Source organism: Gobio gobio, assembly GCF_949357685.1.
Source record: "Gobio gobio genome assembly, chromosome: 2".
NCBI lineage: Eukaryota > Metazoa > Chordata > Actinopteri > Cypriniformes > Gobionidae > Gobio > Gobio gobio.
Window position 1 is genome coordinate 39,963,108 of NC_137098.1, and position 24,530 is coordinate 39,987,637.

Consider the following 24,530-nt stretch of genomic DNA (forward strand, 5'->3'; position numbering starts at 1 on the left):
CCGCCCCGTGCGGAAGCCCGCGATGCGGCTTCTTCCCGCGGGGTGGAGAACCCGATGCTTCAGCTATCTGGCTCTGAGGAGTCGGATGTGCTGAGCGTCGAGGCGGGTACTGTGGAGCCTGAGCCATCGCTTCACGCACCCGCTCAAGAGGAGCTAGTGGAGGTTTTGTCTCGCGCCGTGGCCAAGTTAAACATCCATTGGCCACAGGAAGAACCGGAAATCCAGCCGCCCAGTAAGCTGGATGAACGGTTCTTCAGGCGCAAGCCTCAACCTCCACGCCGGGGTCTGCCTTTTTTCCCGGACCTACACAATGAGTTGTGTAGGTCTTGGGATAAACCCTATTCGGCCAGATTAACCAGCCCTCCAGTACTCGACTTCGGTAACGTGCTGGGGGCGGCCGAACAGGGTTACGGGACACTGCCTAGGGTAGAGGAGGCTCTCGCGAGCTACCTCTCTCCCGAGGCCGCTTCGTCCCTGAAGACCCCGGTATTGCCCGCCAAACCAGCGCGCGATACATCAGCGCTGGTTGGGAGGGCATATATGGCGGCTGGGCGGGCTGGTAGTTGCCTGCACACTATGGCGGTGTTGCAGGCCTACCAGGCCGACCTCCTCAGGGAGCTCGACGAGGGCGGGGGCCCGTCTCCGGACGATATCCTCGAGCTAAGGAAGGCCACCGATTTGTCTCTCCGCATCGCCAAGGAGACGGCCCGTTCCATCGGCCGCTCCATGGCAGGTATGGTGTGTGTGGAGAGGCATCTCTGGTTAAACCTGTCGGGGATGAAGGAGAGAGAGAAACACTTTCTCCTGGATTCCCCGGTCTCGCCTTCTGGGCTTTTCGGCGGTGCGGTTAACACCGTCGTCGAGAGGTTCCAGGAGGTGAGAAAACAGGCGGCGGCCTTCCAGCAGTATCTCCCTCGTCGATCCAGCTCTTCGGGGAAGGCTGTCTCAAAGGGACAGCCTCGGCCGTCTGCTAGCTCCTCGCACCGGCAGGTGCAGAAAGAGAGCGTTGCTTCTCGCGCCCCTCCTGAGGGAGCCTGGCAAAAGAGGCGGCGCTCTCGTGGCAAGCCTTCAGAGCCTAAGGTCGATCTGAGGACCGTCCTTCAGGCGAAGAAGGCTGCCACTAAGCGGTCCTAGCTGCGGCTGGACCGCTCAGAGCTGCCCCCCCCCCGGGTTGGAACGACCGAGGTCGTCTTCCCCCCGGAGCTCTCGGGAGATCAGTGCTGTGTTCCCGCCGTCACAGACGCTTCGGGCCTCACTGATCTCCCGCACACGCGCGCTGTCTTCGCTGCCTCCAACAGGACTTGCGGCTGGACAGCAAACGTGTGCACCCACCGAAAATCGTTCCCGACTTCTCCCTGCCGGTCAGCCGCTTCAGGGGATCGGGAACGAGGCTCGGTTGACACCCGTGGCCAGCCTCGAGAGGCTGGTTCCCTTAGTAGATTATCTTGGCGCATGGACATGCCTTCCGAGTGTATCTACATGGGTCCTGCAGACTGTAGAGCTGGGTTACAGACTGCAGTTCGGTTCTCCTCCCCCGAAGTTCAACGGGGTGGTCCGGACTGTGGTCGGCCCAGAGCAGGTTCGGGTTATGGAACAAGAAGTACAGGCCCTGTTAGCCAAGGAAGCCATAGAGCGGGTTCCGTTGGCGAACAGGGACTCCGGGTTCTACAGCCGGTACTTCATAGTTCCCAAGAAGGATGGTGGGTTGCGTCCAATAATAGATCTCAGGCTTCTGAATCGGTCTCTGAGGAGATTCAGGTTCAGGATGCTCACTATTCCAGCCATCGTGAGTCAGATCCAGTCCGAGGACTGGTTCGTCACGATAGATCTAAAGGACGCATACTTCCATATTTCCATCCTTCCAACCCACAGGAGGTTCCTGAGGTTCGCTTTCGGGGGCGAAGCGTACCAATATCGGGTTCTTCCCTTCGGCCTGGCACTCTCCCCTCGCACCTTCACCAAGTGTATGGATGCAGCACTGGCTCCGCTGAGACTCCAGGGCATCCGTATACTAAATTACATCGACGACTGGCTCATATTGGCCAGATCGCGCGAGATGGCGGTTCGGCATCGAGATGTCGTTCTGGCCCACATAAGGTGCTTGGGGCTGAGACTCAACACGAAGAAAAGCGTGTTGACGCCCTCCCAGAGGACCACGTTCCTGGGAGTCGTATGGGATTCCACGTCGATGCGGGCACGTATGTCTCCCGCACGCGTGGAATCCATACTGGCGAACGTCTCCAGAGTGAAGTCAGGCCGCAGCCTCACTGTGAAGCAGTTCCAGAGACTGCTGGGGCTCATGGCAGCAGCGTCCAACGTGATACCTTTTGGCCTGCTGCATATGAGACCCCTACAGTGGTGGCTGAGGGCCAAGGGGTTTTCCCCGAGGGGAAATCCGTTTCGTATGATCAGGGTAACGCGCAGATGCCTTCGTTCCCTCGTCATATGGCGGAAACCTTGGTTCCTGTCCCAGGGGCCAGTGCTGGGAGCATCATGTTGCCGGAAGGCCGTTTCAACAGATGCCTCCCTCACTGGTTGGGGCGCGGTCATGGAAGGCCGCTTTGCGAGAGGTCTGTGGGAGACCCGGCATTCTTCATGGCACATCAACTGCCTGGAGATGCTGGCGGTCTACAAGGCTCTGAGGAGCTTTTACCCGGACCTCCGTGGCCACCATGTCCTGATACGCTCAGACAACACTTCGGTTGTCGCGTATCTCAATCACCAGGGGGGTTTGAGGTCGCGCCCTCTATGCAGACTGGCGCATCAAATCCTCCTGTGGTCCCAGGGGAAGTTATCGTCCCTCAGGGCGATTTACATTCCCGGGGACCAAAACCAGGGAGCAGACATCCTGTCGAGGCAGGGGCTGAGGCCCGGGGAGTGGCGACTCCACCCAGAGGTGGTGGAGGCCATGTGCGAGAGATTCGGCCCAGTGGAAGTGGACTTGTTCGCGTCTCGAGAGACGTCCCACTGTCCACTGTGGTTCTCTCTCAGGCATCCAGCCCCGTTGGGACTGGACGCCATGATGCAGACGTGGCCGAGGCTGCGTCTGTACGCATTTCCCCCGATCACTCTGCTCCCGGGAGTTCTGGAGCGGGTCCGCCGGGAGGGCATCAGCCTGCTCTTAGTAGCACCCCGGTGGCCCACTCGAGTATGGTTCTCGGACATCATAGCTCTGCTAGACGGCTCCCCGTGGCAGGTTCCTCTGAGGAGGGATCTGCTCTCTCAGGCAGGGGGCACAATATTTCACCCCCGGCCGGAGTTGTGGAGCCTCTGGGTCTGGCCCCTGAGGGGGCTCGGTACCTAGAGGCAGGCCTGTCAGCAGAGGTAGTCGAGACCTTACTCAGCTCCAGGGCTCCTTCTACCAGGAGACTGTACAGCCTCAAGTGGAATGTATTTTCCACTTGGTGTAGAGAGCGTGAGGTGGATCCAGTTAACTGCCCAGTGGCTTCAGTGCTGGAGTTCCTCCAAGATCGCTTCTCCGCTGGTCTTACCCCGTCCACCCTGAAGGTGTACGTGGCTGCCCTTGGGGCTTTCCACGCACCTCTGGGTGATGGACCTTTGGGGAAACACCACCTGGTTGTACAGTTCCTCCGTGGGGCTCGGAGGATGAGGCCGGTAGCTCGCTCCAGAGTCCCAACCTGGGACCTGGCGGTGGTTCTGGAAGGGCTGGCTGAGGCCCCCTTCGAGCCACTGGAGCTGGCTGAGCCTAAGAACCTGACCTTGAAGGTGGCCTTTCTACTCGCCATTGCCTCTCTGAGGAGAGTGGGAGATCTCCAGGCTTTGGCGGTCACGCCAACCTGCCTGGAGTTTGCCCCTGGCAGAGTAAGGGCCATTCTTCACCCTAGACCGGGTTACATTCCCAAGGTTCCATCTCAGGGAGCCCGGTCTCTGGTTCTTCAGGCTTTCCATCCCCCTCCCCACCTGACGGCGGAAGAGGGGAGACTTCATTTGCTCTGCCCGGTCAGAGCTCTGGGTATTTATCTAGAGAAGTCTTCCCATTGGAGGAGGTCAGACCAGTTGTTGGTGTGCTTTGGCTCACCCAAGAAGGGGCTGCCTGCGTCAACTCAGACGATCAGTAACTGGATCGTCCAGGCTATAGCCACGGCTTATAGGGTGCGCAATTTGCCTTCACCCATGGCCGTGAGGGCCCATTCCACCAGGAGCATGGCTTCTTCAGTGGCCCTCCTTTCTGGCGTCTCGCTTCAAGAGGTATGCGAGGCGGCCGGGTGGGCCACCCCGCACACCTTCATACGTTTTTACAGTCTGCACCTCCCGGTGACGCCTGGTGCTCGAGTTCTTGCGTCCTGAGTGTGCCTGGGTCTCCAGCTTCACACTGGGACGTGGGGTGATTTCGGTGTGGCCTAGTGGGTATTAACGTTCCCAGAGTGTTGTCACTCGACGACGCAGTTCGAGTTCCCTCGAAGGGGAACGTCTCGGGTTATGACTATAACCCTTGTTCCCCGAGAAGGGAACGAGACACTGCGTCTCGTCGCCACACCTATCACGATTAGAGCGCTTGCTTCATCGCAAAAGGGCTAATGTGTGTGTGCATCAGCTTCCTTTTTGTATCTTCCGGGTATGCCGTCATCTACTACGTCACGACGCACCACCAATCAGATTGGCTTGATTTCATTCATGCTTCAGATGCGTAACGCTGAGGGCGTTCCCAGAGTGTTGTCACTCGACGACGCAGTGTCTCGTTCCCTTCTCGGGGAACAAGGGTTATAGTCATAACCCGAGACGTTTTCAATAATTAAAAGTTTATTGAAGATATTGCTATAAACTATATAGGGAGCCCTTACTTGCACAACAACAGAGCCCAAACTAATAGTCTAAATTCAGTTGCTATTTATTTTTAGGTATAATAATCAACACTCAAATAACATACGCAAACATGTAAACTTCACATAAGGCAGTTTTTGCAATAACTTCTAAATCTAATTATAAAATAGTTTTTTTCTCTCCAATTCGTTGTTGAAATATAAAAATGTATACACAGTGTATGTCATTTTCATGACAGGTTTATTTAAACATACATTAAATAATCAAGACATCACTAACAGGTTAAGTAGAATATAATGAATATATAGTCTAATATAGTGCATATATTTAGTGAAAGAGTTGATTTCTCTAGTGAATAAAATTCTGTGGACACTGAATGACTGCCTGAGGTAAATGTGATGCTACATGACATTGTTTAGTTTACAAGCAGTTATATTTAGGTCTCCAACATTGAACACTGATTGAGCGATTACACCACATACCTGTATGATACGTCACAGTAAGTTGTAATGTATCCTCAACAAACCTTCAGATGTTCGTTCATGTTTATTCGTTAGGAAGAGATGATCAATCATGTTCACAGATGATCGCGTTCATGCGCGTTGCGCAGTCGCTTGAACTGTGATCAGTGATCAATCACGCCACATTAAAGACCGTCAAAACGGTATTTATCGTTTGAATTTCGTGATAAAATGAACTGAATACTTAATATGTTTGTGTGGGAACTTGGATTCAAGTGTGTTCCGCGCTTAACACAATCCTTTTAACTGTTAAAGAAACGGTTCGGTACGAATACGTTTACCGTCACACCGCTACTGCCTAATGATGGTCCTCGAGGGACACTTGCTGCTTTTGTGGAGTGGGTGCTGGCTAACAACAACTCCCCAATGTCTGCATAGTGGATGAGGCCAATGCCAGCCCCACTCTGTACCCAGAGACCAGCCAACCACAACACCCAACACGGATATTATGCCTGAACCCACTGCAGTGCAGACACAGAGCCTGCCGTGAAGAGAGCACCAAAACCGACACCTGAGCCATACTTCGCCCCGGAGACTGAGTCCAACAGTATTTCTGACCAGGTGCGTGAGCCGGCTACATCATCCTTCCCTGTGGGGTTGCTTGTGGAGTTCTAGGGCATGAAGGGAAGCCCCGCCCACACTCCTGCAGTGGATGAGTTGTGCCTGGCCCTTGGAAATTATTTAGAGGAATTTGAGGAGGTAATTTCCCTGATTCTCTCATCCCTGCTGGTTCTTCCCAGCTCAAAGTCTCCCATGTCCCCGCCGGTTCCGCCCAGCTCAAAGTCTACTGTGTCACCAGAGTTCCCGCCTAGCCTCCCTCCCCTGCCGCCTCTTCCTAAAACAGACAGTTTCTTAGCCCACCTCCACTGGTTCCATTCAGCCCCTCTGACACTTCTCCACTGTGTGGATTTACCTCAGGTCTTCCGGTCTCCAGCTCCACCCAGTAAAGAGGATCCCTTGGCTTCACCTCCAGCCACTGATCCTGTCACTCCACCTCAGCCTGTCGACTTATCGGCTTCGCCTTGGCTCCTCCCTGCCTTGGCTCCACCAGATACCATTGTCCTTACAGCTCCAACAGATAGCATTGTCCTTACAGCTCCACCGGGCTCCCACGTTCCTCCGGCTTCGCCTTGGTCAGACGTCGCTCTGTCTGCGCTACAGACTTTCCAAGGCTTCCTTTCAAGGCTCTGCCTTGGTCCTTAGTCACACCACTCGGACACTCGTCGCAGCACCTCGGCCTCTGTCTCCAGAGCCATTGATGTTTTGTGATCTCATCGGCTTTTCGTCTCCACATGGTTTTGTTAGGCAAGTCTCCACCATGGCTCCCCCCTCCCTCAACTCCGCTGTGGGCAATTGTCCTGGCTCTTCTGTGGGTCTTGAGTTTTGTTTGGTTTAATAAATACTGTTATTGAAATATTCCTTGTCATCATCGTGCGCTGCTACTACACAAGACGCGACAAAGGTACAGTGAAAAAATACTTTTGATTTTAAAACAGATACAATTTTAACAAACAATTTTACTTTTCTTGTTATCATTTAACAAATAAAAAGTATACATGTCTATGACCAAGACACACCAATCAGGCATAACATTATTCCTTTTCGTGCCCACTGTTGGCACTTGGAGGTGGACAGGGGTCAGCATGGGCACCCTGACTGGTATGCGGCTATGTAGCCCCATTTGCAACAAACTGCGGTGCACTGTGTATTCTGACAACTTTCTATCAGAACCAGCATTAACTTCTTCAATTTGAGTTACAGTAGCTCGTCTGTTTGATCGGACCACACGGACCAGCCTTCACTCCCTACGTGCATCAATGAGCCTTGGCCGCCCATGACCCTGTCGCCGGTTCACCACTGTTCCTTCCTTGGACCAATTTTGATAGATACTGACCACTGCAGATCGGGAACACCCCACAAGGGCTGCAGTCGTCTAGCCATCACAATTTGACCGCTCGCTCAAATCCTTTCGCTTGCCCATTTTTCCTGCTTCTACCACATAAGCTTTGAGGACAAAATGTTCACTTGCTGCCTAATATATCCCACCCCCTACCAGGTGCTGTGATGAAGAGATAATCAGTGTCATTCACTTCACCTGGTCATAATGCTATGCCTATTCAGTGTATAACCTTCTCAAATAACAAAGAATAAATCTGCCACAGATTAAAAAAAAATCTTAAAGGCATTCACAAGAGTTAATGTTTCATTTTATTTGTGTTTAACAATAGATAAGCTAACTAGATATAATGTGGGGTCTCATGGTCATTTGGCTATAATTTATCAGCTTAAATATATTGGCATATTTTATTGAATTGATAATGTTAAAATGTCACATTACCTATACATAATGTATATATATAGCCACCATATTGCACATCCCTACAAAAATCTACAAAAACAGAATATGCCTCACATTCAAGTATGCCTGTGCTTTTTTTGTCATACATAGCAGCTACACTGAAACACTGAGATTGAAGCAGAGTATCTCCAAAAGAGCACATCCACTCTACAGAAACACTGCCTCACTCACGCACACTAACACACCTCCCACACAAACATTCCACTTTAAAGTGGCTGAAGCACAATGCATTCTGTTTTATCAAAAAAGCCTTTGCCTCTCTATCACAGGAAAATCTACACTGTCGCACGTTCCCTTTCAGCATATGAATTTAGATGAGACCATTTTCTCTTTTGATTGATATGCAGCATTATGAGTTTAATATCGTCTGATCAGAGCATCATAAAAAATGCACCAGTGTACAACAGACTTTAATGAAATCTCACCCAAAAGACAAATGATGATGCAGAATGCCCCTTCTTGAAAATGTGACGCAGTTCTCTTGAGAGCATTTTTCAGAATATTATAACAAATGAACAGAATATATGTGTGTGTATGATATTTATGAATATGCAAGGCTGCAGTCATCCTGTTGGAACATCTATGCCGCATACCACAATAAAGACGCAAAAAAGGTAAATTCAACTAAACAGAACAAAAGTGAGGTAATCTTTAATTATTAAAAAATATATATATATTAAATATAAAATACTACAAATCTGATATTCTACATAAACGGACACATTTAGACAATTTAGTTCATGTTATTAGGCTAATTAATTATTAATAACAGACAAATCAAATAACCAGATACATCTTAATTATACCATGTAATTATATGAATCATGTTTCTATATTTTTAATTAGAAAGGATTAAATAATAACAAATAAACTATGAATTCAGATTAAATGATTCCATTCAATAAGTCTATAGGTTATGATGAAATTAAGATTTTTGAAATTAACATGATTAATGGTATTATTAAATAACTCCATGAATTTTAAGTATTATATCAAACAATAAAAAGCACTAGCAACCTTCTGGTTTCATAAGCAACAACATGCATTCTCAAGTCACTATATTAGACAAAATATTAGACCATTTAACTTCTGTCCAGCTGAAAGAAATCTATCATGTTGATGTTCAGACGAGATTTAGTGACATCTATGGTCAAGAGGAAAAATGGAGTGCCACCTGACACTACATAGTAAAAAGGACAGAGCGCGCACACACACTTGACAAAGTATAAAGACAAAATAAGCTACATTAATTAACTTGAGGACTGCAAAAGGTGAGAAGGAGCAGAAGTGGGAGACAAGCAGAAATTAAATGTGACAGGCAGATAGGAAGAAAAAAACATGTTAGAAAAAGAGAAAACAGAGAGAAAAGAGAGATGACACATTGTAAGATTACACTGTGCAGTTTAGGGTGCCATTTCATCAACACTATGGATGAATCAATGGCCCGATAAATGATTGTGAAGGACACACACACACACACACACACACACAGATAAAGCATGGGTTCATCTTTTGTTTTTGAGACCAGGGAGGGATTACCATATCCAGTCTTTTGTCCAAAGCTTTCTTTCCAGATGAATAGAGTACAACAGCAAATTCCTCAATCCTAATGAATGCACCCCAGACCCCCCATAAAGCCCTTCAGTTAGTTGCTGTGTTGCTAGCAGCTTGAAAGACTTCAGCACAGCTTTGCATCAGAATATCAAATCCCTGCCGTATACATAGACCCTACAGGATACAAGCCTACCCATCTATACTGCTGCTCCTTCACTGGAAATAGCTTGGCAGGAAGTGATAATTTTTTAGTCTGAGAAAATTAATGGTTACATGTTTGAGAAGCCATGGTTACAGAAATGAGGTGTCGTGAACTGCTCTGACATCCAGTGCATTTCAAAACAACTTTCAAGAGAGTGCACTGCATCAAACAAATAAGGACAGCACTTTACAATAAAGCATAAATAAATGTTCTAAAGCATTTGCAACGTATTCATTCATCAACATTATGCAGTTTCATATTAATACTTTCATATCCCATATCTATATTTGCCATATATATTCTACATTGGTTCAGTATACATTGTATCAGTATACACACGAATCCTGTGTATAAATGTATTTTATCCAGCAAGATTTCTTTCTAACAAAATTGTAGAGGCCAACCTTTGGGATAAATGGGAGATTAACTTATATTGCATAGATAGTTTTGACTTTTTTCAATAAATCATTTAATTATAAATGATGTACTCTTTGTCTATGCATTTTGATATATTAATAATGTATTAACACTTTAAGGAAAACTCCACTTTTTTTGAAAATAGGCTCATTTTCCAGCTCCCCTAGAGTTAAACAGTTGAGTTTTACCGTTTTCGAATCCATTCAGTCAATCTCCGGGTCTGGCGGTAGCACTTTTAGCATAGCTTAGCATAGATCATTGAATCTGATTAGACCGTTAGCATCTCGCTCAAAAATGACCAAAGACTTTCGATATTTTTCCTATTTAAAACTTGACTCTTCTGTAGTTACATTGTATACTAAGACCGACAGAAAATGAAAAGTTGCGATATGGCTAGGAACTATACTCTCATTCCTGCTTAATAATCAAGAGCTTTGAGCCGTACCATGAGTGCAGCGGCGCAATGATATTACACAGCGCCTGAAAATAGGCTAACTTCAGTCAACATAACCAACGTGACAACCTGCTTACTAGGGGTGCTCGATATATCGATTCAATATCGTTATCGCGATATCACGTTGCCCGATATTATATCGAAAGTCTCGCGATAATTATGCAATATTTAGTTTATAACAAAATGAGACACGTTTCACAGTATATACATTCTTTATCGGATCTATTTTTTTAAAACCGGAACCATACCGCCAATCCAAAATGTATGCCAATTGTCAATCATCTTTAGTGATATTGGTCCTCTGATTTTGTGAAGTTTGTTCCTCTATAGACAATCCCTCTTCAATCAGTTTTATATCTTATGTATAACTTTTCAACAAGTACTGTGATATTGTAGTTGTATGTATTTTTCTTCTTGCATTATAAAATTCAGACAGACGGACTTTATCGTCCCTGATAGGAAGTTAAATATAAATTGACACATTTCTATGACATACAACACAGACAAAACACAACGGAGCTGCTGTCATAGACAGATGCTTGTGGCAAAATCAGAGGAATATAACTAGATAAGTGGAACATGTTCATTTCAGACCCCCATGAAAACATTCTCCATTTTACAAGTATGAATGGTGGGGGGTTATATGTACAAAGGAGTCTTCCTGCCTAACAGGCTGATCTAATGTTCTCTAATGTGCTGAGGTCAACAGTACATGTGGTTTTCAGTGTCATTTAGAGCTGTGCTACAAAATATGCACAAAAATCTGATGCCTTTCAGTGCTTCTAAAAATCAGACTGCTGACCAAGTGGCCAATTATGCCACATATATAAAGGTTTTTGCAAATTATTTAGCAAGACCCTAAATCAAATCATTCAAACTATTTTCTAATAACCCTTGAAAATTGCAGTAAGCACTTGAAGTTTTGTTTGTTTTAAATGTAAAAACACTGCGAGATCATGGACATATAAACAAAGATCAACAGTTACAACCCAAACATAATCCTCAACATACATAATCCTCAACATTCCACCATATTTCCCAGTGATCACAAATACTGTGAAGTTGCTTAAATACCTGAGGGGTGTATGGGATGTCAAAGGCACAAACATTGGAATAAACGACTAGGTGTGCTCAGCGGTGTGTATACAGGAGTAATAAAGTGTGAGGAGAGATCCTCTCTATTTAAATAAAGTAATAAATTGGTATTCAGGCACCAGGGTTTTCATAATTTATCTGCCGTGTGAGAGCGGCTGATCATGTTGACTTAACATTTTGTCTGACATTTGGGTCTGACGAGCCCAGCCATTAACTCTCTCAATATGCTACAAGAGACTCTCAAAGGGAGGAGAGACTGGAGATATACTCACTCACACAGACGCACGTACACAAATAAAAGTCGAAATTCACACCACAGCAATTGGACAAAATTGGAGCGCATTTCCACAGATGCTGAAACATGCACAAACACATTTGGACACACACTAAATCAATCAGAACTGGGTCGAGAAGGACAAGATGTCCAAAGACTCCAGCAAGCAGCCACAAGAAAGACAACACAAACAAATAGACTTGTGCATTATCTGTAGTGTTCACTACCGAGGTCAAAACACTGACAACCAAAAAAAAACAAAACAAAAAACAGTTTAATTAAATATACTTCAAGTACTGGCTTGTTGGCAGCATATGTCATTATTTCAATGGGCGATAGTGGAAATTATTTATAGCTGCAGATATAAACAAAGAGTAATAAACAAAAGCCCATAATGACTGTCAAACTGTAATAGAGTTTCAACACATACCCAGAGTGCTTTATTTTTTAAAACAACTGGCTATTTCAGGTCCAGTTTGCAAAGGTTCCTGTGAAATCTTTCCCTTGCGTATCTCTTGTCTTATCTGTCAGGAAGCACAGACAGACATGGAACAAATTCACATGAATCTGTTTTCCCTAGAAGTAATTATGATGGATCAAGGGAATACAGACCTTATGATGTCAGATTCCTTTTGTTTTCCCTTTCATTCTTTGCCCTTTCTTTTGTGCATTAAAGATCAAATATGAAATCCTGAGTGTTAAATGTTAAAACACTGACTGAAAAGGACTCTATTGTATTCCAGTTTATAAATGCTGAATTCCTGACACCAATGATGAAAATTCAAACGGTACTGCAAAACAACTCTTTTAGAATTCCAAAATGTAGCAAAGTCATAATTAAAAGGCATGGTCAGTATTTGACAGTGTTGTGCGGCATTCAGAATTTAATTAAGAGTGCTTTTTAAATTTCTATTCTGCAACCGGGATGCAGAATAGCAATTTTAATTAAAATCAAAGGAATTCTTAAAGTATAACAGTAATAATTGTACTTTTTTTTTATCTATGGAGTAAATTTACCAGAGTGGAATTAAATAAATTCCCATTCAAAATCCAATTCAAAATCCTTTGGGTGGGACCAATACAATTGTAAATCCCCACTCATGAATTGAAAGGATTTTGTTTAATTTCTTGCTTTTGCATGTGTAAGTGTGTGTGTGTGTGTGTGTGTGTGTGTGTGTGTGTGTGTGTGTGTGTGTGTGTGTGTGTGTGTGTGTGTGTGTGTGTGTGTGTGTGTGTGTGTGTGTGTGTGTGTGTGTGTGTGTGTGTGTGTGTGTGTGTGTGTGTGCGCATAGCAACTAGAATGCAGTAGTAGAACGCGTGTGTTTGTGCGTACCTGCCACTCTGGCTAGCTGGGCCGTGCTGATGTTTCGAGCATTGGGGCGCACTCGAAAGGTTACTGCTGGACCCAAAACCCTGAGAGACACACAAGAGAGAGAGAGAGAGAGAGAGAGAGAGAGAGAGAGAGAGAGAGAGAGAGAGAGAGAGAGAGAGAGAGAGAGAGAGAGAGAGAGAGAGAGAGAGAGAGAGAGAGAGGAGAGAGAGAGAGAGAGAGAGAGAGAGAGAGAGAGAGAGACGAGAGAGAGAGGAAACGGAGCGAGAATGAGACAATAAGGAGAAAACAAGAAAGAAGAGAGATTATCAGAATGTCAGTATGCAGTGAGTGTGATGTACAAAAGAAATGCAGCTTTGAGTCATGAGCATAATCTTTTATAATTTAAAAAAGACATTGTTACAGTCTCAGTCAACTGCAGTACCACAACTCCACAGTTAAAACATCAGATCACTGGGGAATATTGCGTTTTGGTTCATTTTCTTATGACAGATCTGTGCTGTTAGCTTCCCTTTCTGCTTTTGACATAAATTGACAAGTTTTTCCTCCATTAAATAAATCCTCACAGGAAACCTGATGTTCTCAGAGCTGTCTAAAATGTTTAGTAGATCAACTCCATTGAGAAAACAGGTCCAAATGAAAAAAGTAAAATAAATCTTTTTTGTTTTTTTAAAAGCTCACAGGCTCAATACATTGTATATGAATCTCTTTGCAGCATTTGAATTGGTGATCCAGAAATGTTGTGCAAATGCATGATGGCATTTCGTACAAATGGCATTTGTGATTGAGCCAAACAGCTGTCTGGGTGAGATCCCAGCAGCACTCCTCATTCATTTATCTATTCTAACAGAGAATCCTGTAAAGTATAATATGTCATGGTGAATTGTTCCTTTAAAGGGAATGGAAATTATTTTAAAAAATGCAAAATATATTAAAAACTGACACAGTTAAAACAAACACATCCCCTCACGATTGAAAAACACAGACAAAATGGAAAAGAAGAGAAGGATCTGCTAACTAGAACGCCACCATGACATCAAAACAGACCCGTAGATGAGCTACTGTTCATCTCAACATATCTGTTTATCTGTTTAAGATTACTAAAGCAGTGAATGGGATGGTTAGCTCATAAACATGCAGTTGTTCAACTAGGGATCTTCCTGTTCCTGATTCTGAGGCAGATGCATTTATTTGGGATGCAGCTCTGAAGCGAGGTGAGGGTCACAAATAGAGAGCGAGAAAAAAAAATATGAAGAGGGGAAAAAAAGAAAGAGGTGGAAGACTGGAGGAATGGATCTGACACCAGAACAAAATCCCATTCACACGTCAGCAGGTGGCCAAAGGCAACCTCTCCTCCTCAGCAGAATTAACACACACAGACACCCAGATATCTGCTGGAAAATAAGAGTGCTTCTAGTTTCTCCTTTTTATTCTCGTTATATTTAAAAATATTTTAAACCATGGATGTTAAACCATCAAGACATATATCCTTTTTTAAAAATGATATCCACAGTGGGAATAATAGATAATATGAGAAACAGCATAGCAATAATCAACAAAAAAAAAAAAGGAAAATAAATAAATCTTAAATTTTTTTTAAGATTAAATGTCTTAAGATTAACTATGTTTTTGTTAGTTTTGAAAAAGGAAAGCTGTATGGTTATGGATCTAAGAATTAGATATATAATGTATGGTTTTGAAGTTCTACCGCCAGGTCGGGAGATCGGCTGAATGGATTCGAAAACGGGGAGTTAGAAAATTTTCAAAAAAATTCCTGTGTTCCTTTAAGAGACTATGATTGGATCATTATTGCATATATTATTATTTTTCTAGCCTTTTATATGTTTGGCATCAGTTCTTCTAACCCTAATTGATACAAGATCTTGACCAAAATTGATGCACATCTTGATAGAAATAATATCACAACATTTATTTCCATCAAGAGGTGCATCAACTTTTTGTCAAGATCTTGTATTGACAATGCAAGAGTCAAGCCCTCTGTAAAGTCTACTCCAGCACATCCCAAAGACTTTCAATGAATTTAAGGTCTGGACTCAGAGGTGCCAATTCATGTGTGAAAATGATTATTCATGTTCCCTCCAAACCATTCTTTCACAATTTGAGCCTGGCTTTGTCATCCTGGAAAATGGCCATGCTGTGTCTTCCTACATGGTTGTTTAAGAAATTAAAAGCTACACACTCCATTAATTATGGTTAGAAAAACTGATGCCAAATATATAACATGCTAGAAACATAATAATCACTTCAATAATGGTCCGATCATTGACTATTTAAATCCAAACAGCAACTTTTTTTTGGCCAGGCGGTATGTATGTACATATATTATTATTATTAGCATGTGTCAGGTCTTCAGTTTTGTCATATGTGTAACATTTTTGTTTTTGTTTACCAGTGTCTTCATACATGCACTTTACCTTTTTAATATACAAAAACATAATTCCCCCTTATATATATACACTCCCACCCTGGGAACATTATCACTCCACTTGTATTTACTTTCCCTACACCAATTTCCCCCATATTTTGCATTCTTCTCTGTTTGGTTCTTTACCCAGAGATTCTGGAAATGTCTGGATAAGAACACTGGCTGTTACAGCTAAATAAACACAATGGCCCAGACTCCCGGTTATAACACCATCAGTGCTGATAAGCTATCAGTAAAATGCCACCAATGTCCAGTACACAGAGGGAGGGAAGCCATAATGTAACGATACTGCTTCTGTTCAGCTCTTTTTGCACTGTGGGGGAGCGTGTGGGATGAAGATGATAGGTAGACTGTGTATGTGTGTGTGTGTGTGTGTGTGTGTGTGTGTGTGTGTGTATGGGGGGTTGTAGAAGAATACATAAACGAGTGAAAGAATAGAAGAGAGGTAGAATTAGTGTGAATGTGTCTCTGTTAGTGTTTCAATGTGTATAAAAGAAAAAGACGGTCTGTTTGCCAATCCATGACTGTGTATGTGTTTTTCTGTGCCCCCTACTGTCTGCACACAGTACAGCCCTTACGTCATGTCTGGAGTTCAGAGAGGTGCTACACTGACTCTTTATGTAACTGCAAAACAGCGCAAAGCCCAAACATGGCAGCACCGCGTTTCAGCGCAGGAACATTCGCATGAGTGTGTGCTGAATTTTGGTGATCTTTAAAAGCAGCATCTTGCTTCTCCACCATGTAGTCTGTTTGTGCACTTATTTTATCTTTAGTCCAAATAATACAGACATTATGACATAATGTTTTATATAAAAGTGTGCATTATCCAGTACACCTTTCCATTATTTCTGAGAAAAGATGAAAAACATGAGCTGACAAAAGGTACATTAGCAGGTACCTGTGTAAATAGATATGAGCCACTATTCAAGAGAGGAAATTAATCAAACACACAGACACAGCTCACCTGGACAGTGTCCAACTACATACAAATAGTATTTTACTACCCCTTTTTGTGAGGCCGCCGCCTGTAAGGCATGTCTTTAACAAAATCTTTATTTAGGTATTTATTCTCACACTTACTACTAGAGAAACAGAAGAAATCAATCGGCCAATGAGAAAAAAATATATTTCATAAATAAATTGATAAACATGGTTTAAAAAGGTTAAAGATTTTATTATTTTAACATAATAATCTTTTGTAACATTATAAATGTCTTTGCTGTCACTTTTGATCAAATGCAATGCATCCTTGCTAAATACTGAAAAAATAATTTATTTGAAAAAAAATCGTACTAAACTTTTAAACCGTAGGGTAATTATAATCCACAATACACTAATTTTGTGTGTGTGTGTGTGTGTGTGTGTGTGTGTGTGTGTGTGTGTGTGTGTGTGTGTGTGTGTGTGTGTGTGTGTGTGTGTGTGTGTGTGTGTGTGTGTGTGTGTGTGTGTGTGTGTGTGTGTACATATTTGCTGACAACTTTGTTTCAAGAAGTAAGCTAAAAAAGTTAATATTCCATTTGTGGACATCTGCGACATCCTTATTTATGTATATAAAAGAGAGAGAGAGAGAGAGAGAGAGAGAGAGAGAGAGAGAGAGAGAGAGAGAGAGAGAGAGAGAGAGAGAGAGAGAGAGAGAGAGAGAGAGAGAGAGAGAGAGAGAGAGAGAGAGAGAGAGAGAGAGAGAGAGAGAGAGCAAGAACATTTCCTTAATATTTTTATTTATTTTATCCTTGTATATAAAGCTGCATTTATTAACTGTGTGAGTGAAATGTAACCACAATAAGTTTGTCACTAAAAATACAAAAGTGGCAGAAAGCATTTGTTGCTTTCCAAACAATTAAGCAGAAAGCTGCCTTTAATCCGTGCACTCGGAGAACATTGGTTATCATCAGAAATGTGTTGTAATTGAACTGAAGTTTACCACTGCAGGCAGGTCAGAATAACACCCACCTACACATACAGAGATGCCATCTCTCTCTCTCTGAACCATTTATATAAAGCTTGAACTTATATGCACAGAATTCAGAACACACTCATAATCACTGAGCTGTCACTTGAAAATAAGTACTTAGCCCAAACTATACTGCGAAATGGAAAAACAAAACAAAACCACAGGTTGAGTGTTCCATTAGTGCCATTAGCGTGTCGACCAGCATGAGACTGTCTTCAACAAGTATGTTTGTTGTGTGTGTGTGTGTGTGTGTGTGTGTGTGTGTGTGTGTGTGTGTGTGTGTGTGTGTGTGTGTGTGTGTGTGTGTGTGTGTGTGTGTGTGTGTGTGTGTGTGTGTGTGTGTGTGTGTGTGTGTGTGTGTGTGTGTGTGTGTGTGTGTGTGTGTGTGTGTGTGTGTGTGTGTGTGTGTGTGTGTGTGGACTGGTAATCCCTACGTTATGTCCCCACAAAGATGGCAATATCCGAAATCCTCGTCCTTGTGGGGACATTTTTTGGTCCCCATTAAGGGAAAACATCTTATAAATCAGACTAAGTGATGTTTTTTGAAAATGTAAAAATGCAGAATGTCTCCTGTGATGGGTAGGTTTAGGGGCAGGGGCAGTGTAGGGGGATAGAAAATACGGTTTGTACGGTATAAAAACCATTACGCCTATGGAAAGTCCCCATAAAACATGAAAACCCAACGTGTGTGTGTGTGTGTGTGTACTTACGAGAGTTGTAGAAAATCTGTTACATGAAGGCTGACTCTCTCAGCTAAGAGCTCCATGAGGTTCAGCCCCTGATCAGTGGACAGGGAACTAAGACAAAAAAAGACGAAGGAGAAGAGAAATAAAGAAGGAATAATTAGCTAGATTTGTACATTCCCTCAAGAAAATATGGGTCTAGAAAGCTATGTTTTTGTGGTTGGTTGCCAGGGCGCTTTACAAAAAATGTCCTGGGTAGTTTTTAGAATGTCGCCATGCAGTAGCTAGGTGGTTGCTTACTGGCAGAAACTCAAAAAAGCCCTTTCTCTGATATTCTGGACTGACAAGTCTATAAAATGTTTTTCACCTGATTTACTGTCAGTCAGGTGAAACCAAAAGTCCAAACTTTTTTTAAACAGTAAATCATGTCCATAGCATAGTTACAGTAATATTTAGGGCTACAACAGAGGAACCTTGGGATTGCAGAAATTAATACAATTATTCTATGAATAACATGACAAAATCTGCAATGTTTTAACAATTTACATTTAAAATAAAAATCACTTAATATAAAATGTGTGGTCTCTAGGCAATACATGAGAGCATTTAAACATTAACTATACAGATCTGGGTGCTGCTGGATGGATACATAATACAATACAATATTGAAACATTGAACACAGCACATAGGAGGAATACAGAGAGTGCATAAAACACATAGGGAATAGGACACAGGTGGCTTGCATGCTTTGATAAATCACCTGTATTTTCCAGCAATAAGGCAAACAATAAGGTGTAAATGGAATCCCTGTGAAGTGTGATGTCTTTATGATATGGCCATGCCAGCCCGAGTTAAAAACACACACACACACACTTGCTTACACATCAGAAAATGCGCAAACACGCACGAAGCGACTTGCACACAAGCCTAAAGAATAAGCATCCAAATGGAAGCGCATTCACACGCATGAAAAAGAAAGTGAGAATTAGACCATGCTAGAGTACAAATGTATTCCTGATGCTTTTCACACCAGCAACTCCTTTCCAATACACACTTTTAAATCTACTTATTAAGAATATGCATTTCAGGTACTCCAAGTTAAATGGGATTGCAGTAAGTGAGCCAAAAAACCTGGAGTGTCTGTAAGATAATGCAGAGGCTGTGGTGGATACCATCATTTTTTCCTTTGAGGGATGTACTGTACACAACTCACAACAAACAACAATTTACACACTGAGACCAACATACATGAAGAGGGCGGCTGAGGGAAACCAAATAGCAGTATGGAATACAGTAAGATAAAATGACCATGGACACTAAAACATAAGATAAAATGTGACTAAGAGAGTGAAAGGCTCCATTCTCCATAGAAATGACAGTTTAACTGATTTTAAGCAACACCATGACCATGTAAAACCACAGATTAGTCCGTATTACCATGGTTAAATCAATGCACCTAAAGTTTCTATAAAACATACAATACATAACATGCAATGGTATCTGTTATGAAAATGTAGCCTTAACATGTAGAAAATGTAGTTACAACTGCCATAGAGCATGATTTAAATAAAAATCTGTTTATATGCAGTTTTTGCAATATTTTCTATAAAAAATGTAAAATATTTAAGTATACAGAAGGAATAGGCTAAATGTGTGACAAAGATTTTGTTTCAGGCATAAGACATTTTAGGGCTTAGCACAGGCATTTGTGAATGTGTAGGCCCTGATGAAATACTGGAATGCAATATATCGCAAAATCAATTGGAAAAAAAATTAAATGCTACATCAGTGATGAGTGATTTGGTTAGGTAAAACTTTAAATATGAGTGAAGCAAAAAACGAAAGAGGTCCCACTAAACTGTAGACCTACCTGTAGAGAATGTTTATATAAAAATATTCAGTACAAATACACTACCATTCAGAAGTTTTTGGTAAGTAAGATTTTAAAAAGACTGCATTAAATTGATTAAAAGTGATGGTAAAGACATTAACAATAGCTACATTTACATTGACACCTTTTGTTTCAAGCGGAATGAATTAATTCCGGTTGATGAATCCGAACTTAGTGTTTACACAAACACTAAATAAAGTGATGTGGTTGATGTGTTATGTCACAAGCTTCAAGCTTCAGAATTGACACTGGACAAATATACAGAGTTTCCCGTTCTGCGCATACTAACCATTCTTCTACACTGCTTCTTTTCTTTGTTTTAAAGAGCAGACTTAATATTTATCTATTTCAGGTCAGATTTGGCCAATGGTTACATGTGAATGTTTTATTTAGACTGTGCTACTAGTCCAATTACAATCAGATTAGTAGGGTCCATGTAAACATAGCTACTGTTAGAAAAAGATTTCTATTAGGGGTGAGTTTTGACACAAATTTCACGATTTAAAATGATTTTGATTCACAAGCTTATAATTCAGTTTGATAAAATTTTTGATTCAATTTGATTCTATATCGATTCATTTGGATACATCAGGTACAATACACAACTACTGGCCTGGCATGCATAATACAGTGTCTTTAGTCATTTTCGTGGATGCGTGTGAACAGGGATTTTTTGTGTTCACAAGGAAGTTTTTATAATAATAATAATGTTACAATAATATAATTATGTTTCTAATCCAATTCATTTTTTGAAATATAAACATTGAAATATAATATAAACGTACCGATTTATTTAAAATAAATTAAATATTGACAAACAAAATAATATAGATTGAATATTTAATATTAGTGTATGTATTTAGCATAATGCTCCTCACTAGAGTTCATTTTTCCAGCTGACTAATGAGTATATGGCCACTGAATGACTTTCCAAAGGTAAATGTAACATTACATGACATATTGTTTACAAGCTGTTTTATTGACGTCTTTCCATGGTTGAAACACTGATTGAGCAATTACATGAGACATGATGTGAATTTCGTAAGTTACTTTCAATATACCTTCTGATGTTCATTCATGTTTATTTTGTGCTGTAACTAGTAGTAAAGCGGCAGAGATGATCAGTTCATGTGCCACTTATTTTTGTTTCATATTAGAAGTAACAAAGGACAAATCTTAATGCGATTTATTGGATGGGAGGTGCGATACAAAGTTCATTCATCAACTAAAAACAGCATAGACTAAAAGATAGATTCTTGGGGTTTTATAATCTATATTGGTTCAATTAAAATCGAGAAATCAATATCTTTTTACCGAGCCCTAATTTCAAATAAATGCTTTCTATTCATCAAAGAATTGTGAAAAAAAAACATTTATCACGATTTCAACAAAAATATCATGCACCACAACTGTTTTCAACAATAATTACAAATGTTTTTTGAGCACCAAATCAAGACTGTTATATTAAACTGTTAAAATGTTTTACTGTATTTTTGATCAAATAAATGTAGTCTTGGTGAGCAGAAGAGACATATTTCAAAAGCATAGTGTAGATCCATGTGTCCTACATGAGTGCAAACAACTTAGACAGACTATGAAAGTGTTTATATTCTTACTTACGCTTCAGTAATAATGTAGCCAAAGTCTCCGTCATGTGGACTTGAATATGCTGAAATATCCACCTCCACTCTCACACCCTTCTTTACCACCTCCTCTTTCTCCATAGAATTTTTTTGTGGCACTTTTTCTGGTTGAATCTCAGTTTTTTCTTGCGGGGAGCCTTCGGAACCGTGCATCCACTGTTCTACCTCAGCGTCCACCATTGGCTCTATATCCAATGTGTCAGGTTCCATTTTCTTCTTCATCAGGTCCAGTTCTGTTTGCGTTGTCCGGCTTTGGACGTTCTCCAAACTAGCTCTCAACGGGCTTCCAGCAATTGGCTGGTTGATGTACCCCAGAAAAGGCTCTTCTGCTTGGGGAGGATGAGCAGATCCATGGCCAGAGTTATGATCCAGGAACTCAAGCAGCTGGCTGATAAAACCTTTGTCCTGGAAACAGAAAATTACTCAGGGAATTATATCGACTTCATCACTGAGATACATCATAGTCAAATGGACCTATGCATATCAACACATTACCTTGTCATCAGATTTAAGGCCAGTTTCTTCCATTTGAGTTTCTGTGAACAGAATTTAAAATTGGTAAAGATCATGGGTCTTAACTGATCAAAATTTTCGAAATTTAATGTCTGTAAATGGGTTTTAAAGCATGTGTAACAAGGACCTAAACACATGTTTATCTTTGTTAAGGGATTACTACCTTTATGCGTGGTGCCGTCTTCTAGTTTCTCCATTTTATGTAACTCTTGACTGGGTTCCCTCTTCACCTCCACTTCACCCTGTGTGGCTTCTCTACCTTTGACCCCTTCCACTCCATCCACCACCTGCAAGGCCTGGGTAATGACCTTGGAGAGCTGGTCCAGGTCCTTTTGGGTTAAAGTATCCACATTGACGCTCTGATGGCCGAGCTGGTTAACCACTCCATCAATGAACTTCTCTAATAGAACAAAAAAAGTAAAGATAGAAAAACTGTCTAATAAAGTTTTTTTGCAAGTGTACAAAAAAAAAACACCCTGCTGTAATTTGTATAACAATCTGACACACAACATATTTGGAGTCTGTGTTTCTCATCTCTACCTCAGTCTCTTTCTGATTAAGGTAAATGTATAATTAAGTAATTCTGTTTTTTTAAGTTTCGGGAAAGGAATTATCATAATGACATAGATGTTTCTTCAGTCACTTCAGAATGATCCTGAATATAGATAATTATAATGTAAAAACTTATCCCAGCCAAAATACTGCAATATGACCCTGTTTCTCCTTATTAACATAAAATGAGAATTGAAAAAACATTATTTGAGAATTGAATTTCCTTGTTTGTATTTCCTATCATCTTTTTAAAAATATGAATACACACACACACACACACACACACACACACACACACACACACACACACACACACACACACACACACACACACACACACACACACACACACACACACACATATATATATATATAGAAGCAGCTCACCATCTACTGAACTAAGGGCCTGCTTATAAGTAGGGCTGCTTGCTGAAGATTTGAAAAACAATTTTTCGATTTGGGGCTTTGGAGGTTGCTTGGAAGCTCCTGGCAGTTTTTCTATTTTGGTAGCAGGAGTGCGCTGAAGGCTGAAGTAACGCAGCTTTCCCTGTGTTTGACCTTTACCGGGATCTTGTGCTCTCATGGGCCCAGCTTGATACCGCTGAAGCTCAGCAAGAGGGAGTCCAGTACGATCCTGTTCAAAACCAGTGAAGAATGATTGACCTTGGGGAGGCTGTTCCACAATTGCCTGGAGATCAGGTCGGCCTTGTAGGAAGGAGATGTGGGGTGAAGGAGGCTTCTCTTTGAGCAGCATAAAACCCTTATGATTACGGGGTCCACCTTCTTTGTACTGAGGGTGAAGCATAAAAAAAAGTAAATATGTAAATTAATTAAAAAAAATAAACAAACATCATATTGTGAAGTTGACATACAAAACAGAAACACTCCTCTTTCCAAAATATTATGCATATGGTACCAGTGTGTGTGTTAAGGAAATGTCTTTGTAAAAAATCATCAAATGAAAGACTGATCAAAGGTAATAATGTTTAAAGTGCATAGTAATACAATCCATGAGTATCAGTCTCCCTCTTTTTTCTCTGCATATTGTTCTGCTCTATTTGAGAGATTATATAAAACAGTTATTCTACCCACCCCTGCAGAATAGAAGGCCAAACTGACTTTAGAACAGCAGGGTGGGCTTCGATGAACAAACCACCACATACACACGCTGGCTCCAAAAGCACTGCAGGGTACTAATGTTCAATAGTGCAGTGAACTTTTCAACTTCAAGAACAACTGTTTGGTGATGGTGTGTGGGTACCAAGCAGGTTCTACCTCACATTACATGTCCCCAGTAGCTATGTGCTGACAGTTGTCTAATGTTTGTTTGTTTGTTTGTTTGTTTATAGTTTAACGCAATGCCAGCTACCACAGCTATATTCATGGCGAGAAAGAGTTAAAAAAAAGAACGATTAAAATAGGTTTTTAAATGTTATCTTAGATAAAAATTCTAAAACTAGATCTGGTCTTACTTCATTAAAACTCTTTTCATAAAAGTCAACTGAAAAATAAAGATCCATAAAAAATATGCTTTAGTAATAATGAATTCAGACAGGAGGATCTTCACCCATTAACAGAAACACATGAGTGGCCTATTCGACAGCATGTGTAGATAAAATTATCCCAGTGATTTTCAAAACGGACACAACGTTTTACACCAACCACAGGATTGATTTTGTAAAGTTTGTTTGTTATACACCGATCAGTTCTAATGAAGATGAAGAGCAGAGAAATGAAGAGCAGATGAAATTTGTTACTTAGAAGTGCACTAAAAAATGTATGCATTTATAAACAACTATATTTTGTACAAAACAATAACCTATCCATGTATGTATGGTAGTTTATGGTATTGTTTACAGTCC

General features: G+C 41.7%; 1 protein-coding gene across 1 annotated transcript in view; it reads right to left on the reverse strand.

Moving 5' to 3' along the window:
• Nucleotides 1-24,530, reverse strand: part of ptprn2 (protein tyrosine phosphatase receptor type N2) — a 231,987-nt gene that overhangs the window by 144,841 nt on the left and 62,616 nt on the right. Inside the window, exons 6-11 of the mRNA XM_079801137.1 lie at nt 23,056-23,458; nt 22,280-22,516; nt 22,099-22,139; nt 21,581-22,008; nt 18,096-18,182; nt 12,992-13,071 (exon numbers count right to left, since the gene is read on the reverse strand). Coding sequence (XP_079657263.1) covers nt 12,992-13,071; nt 18,096-18,182; nt 21,581-22,008; nt 22,099-22,139; nt 22,280-22,516; nt 23,056-23,458 — 1,276 coding nt within the window. The remainder of the gene's footprint in view (nt 1-12,991; nt 13,072-18,095; nt 18,183-21,580; nt 22,009-22,098; nt 22,140-22,279; nt 22,517-23,055; nt 23,459-24,530) is intronic.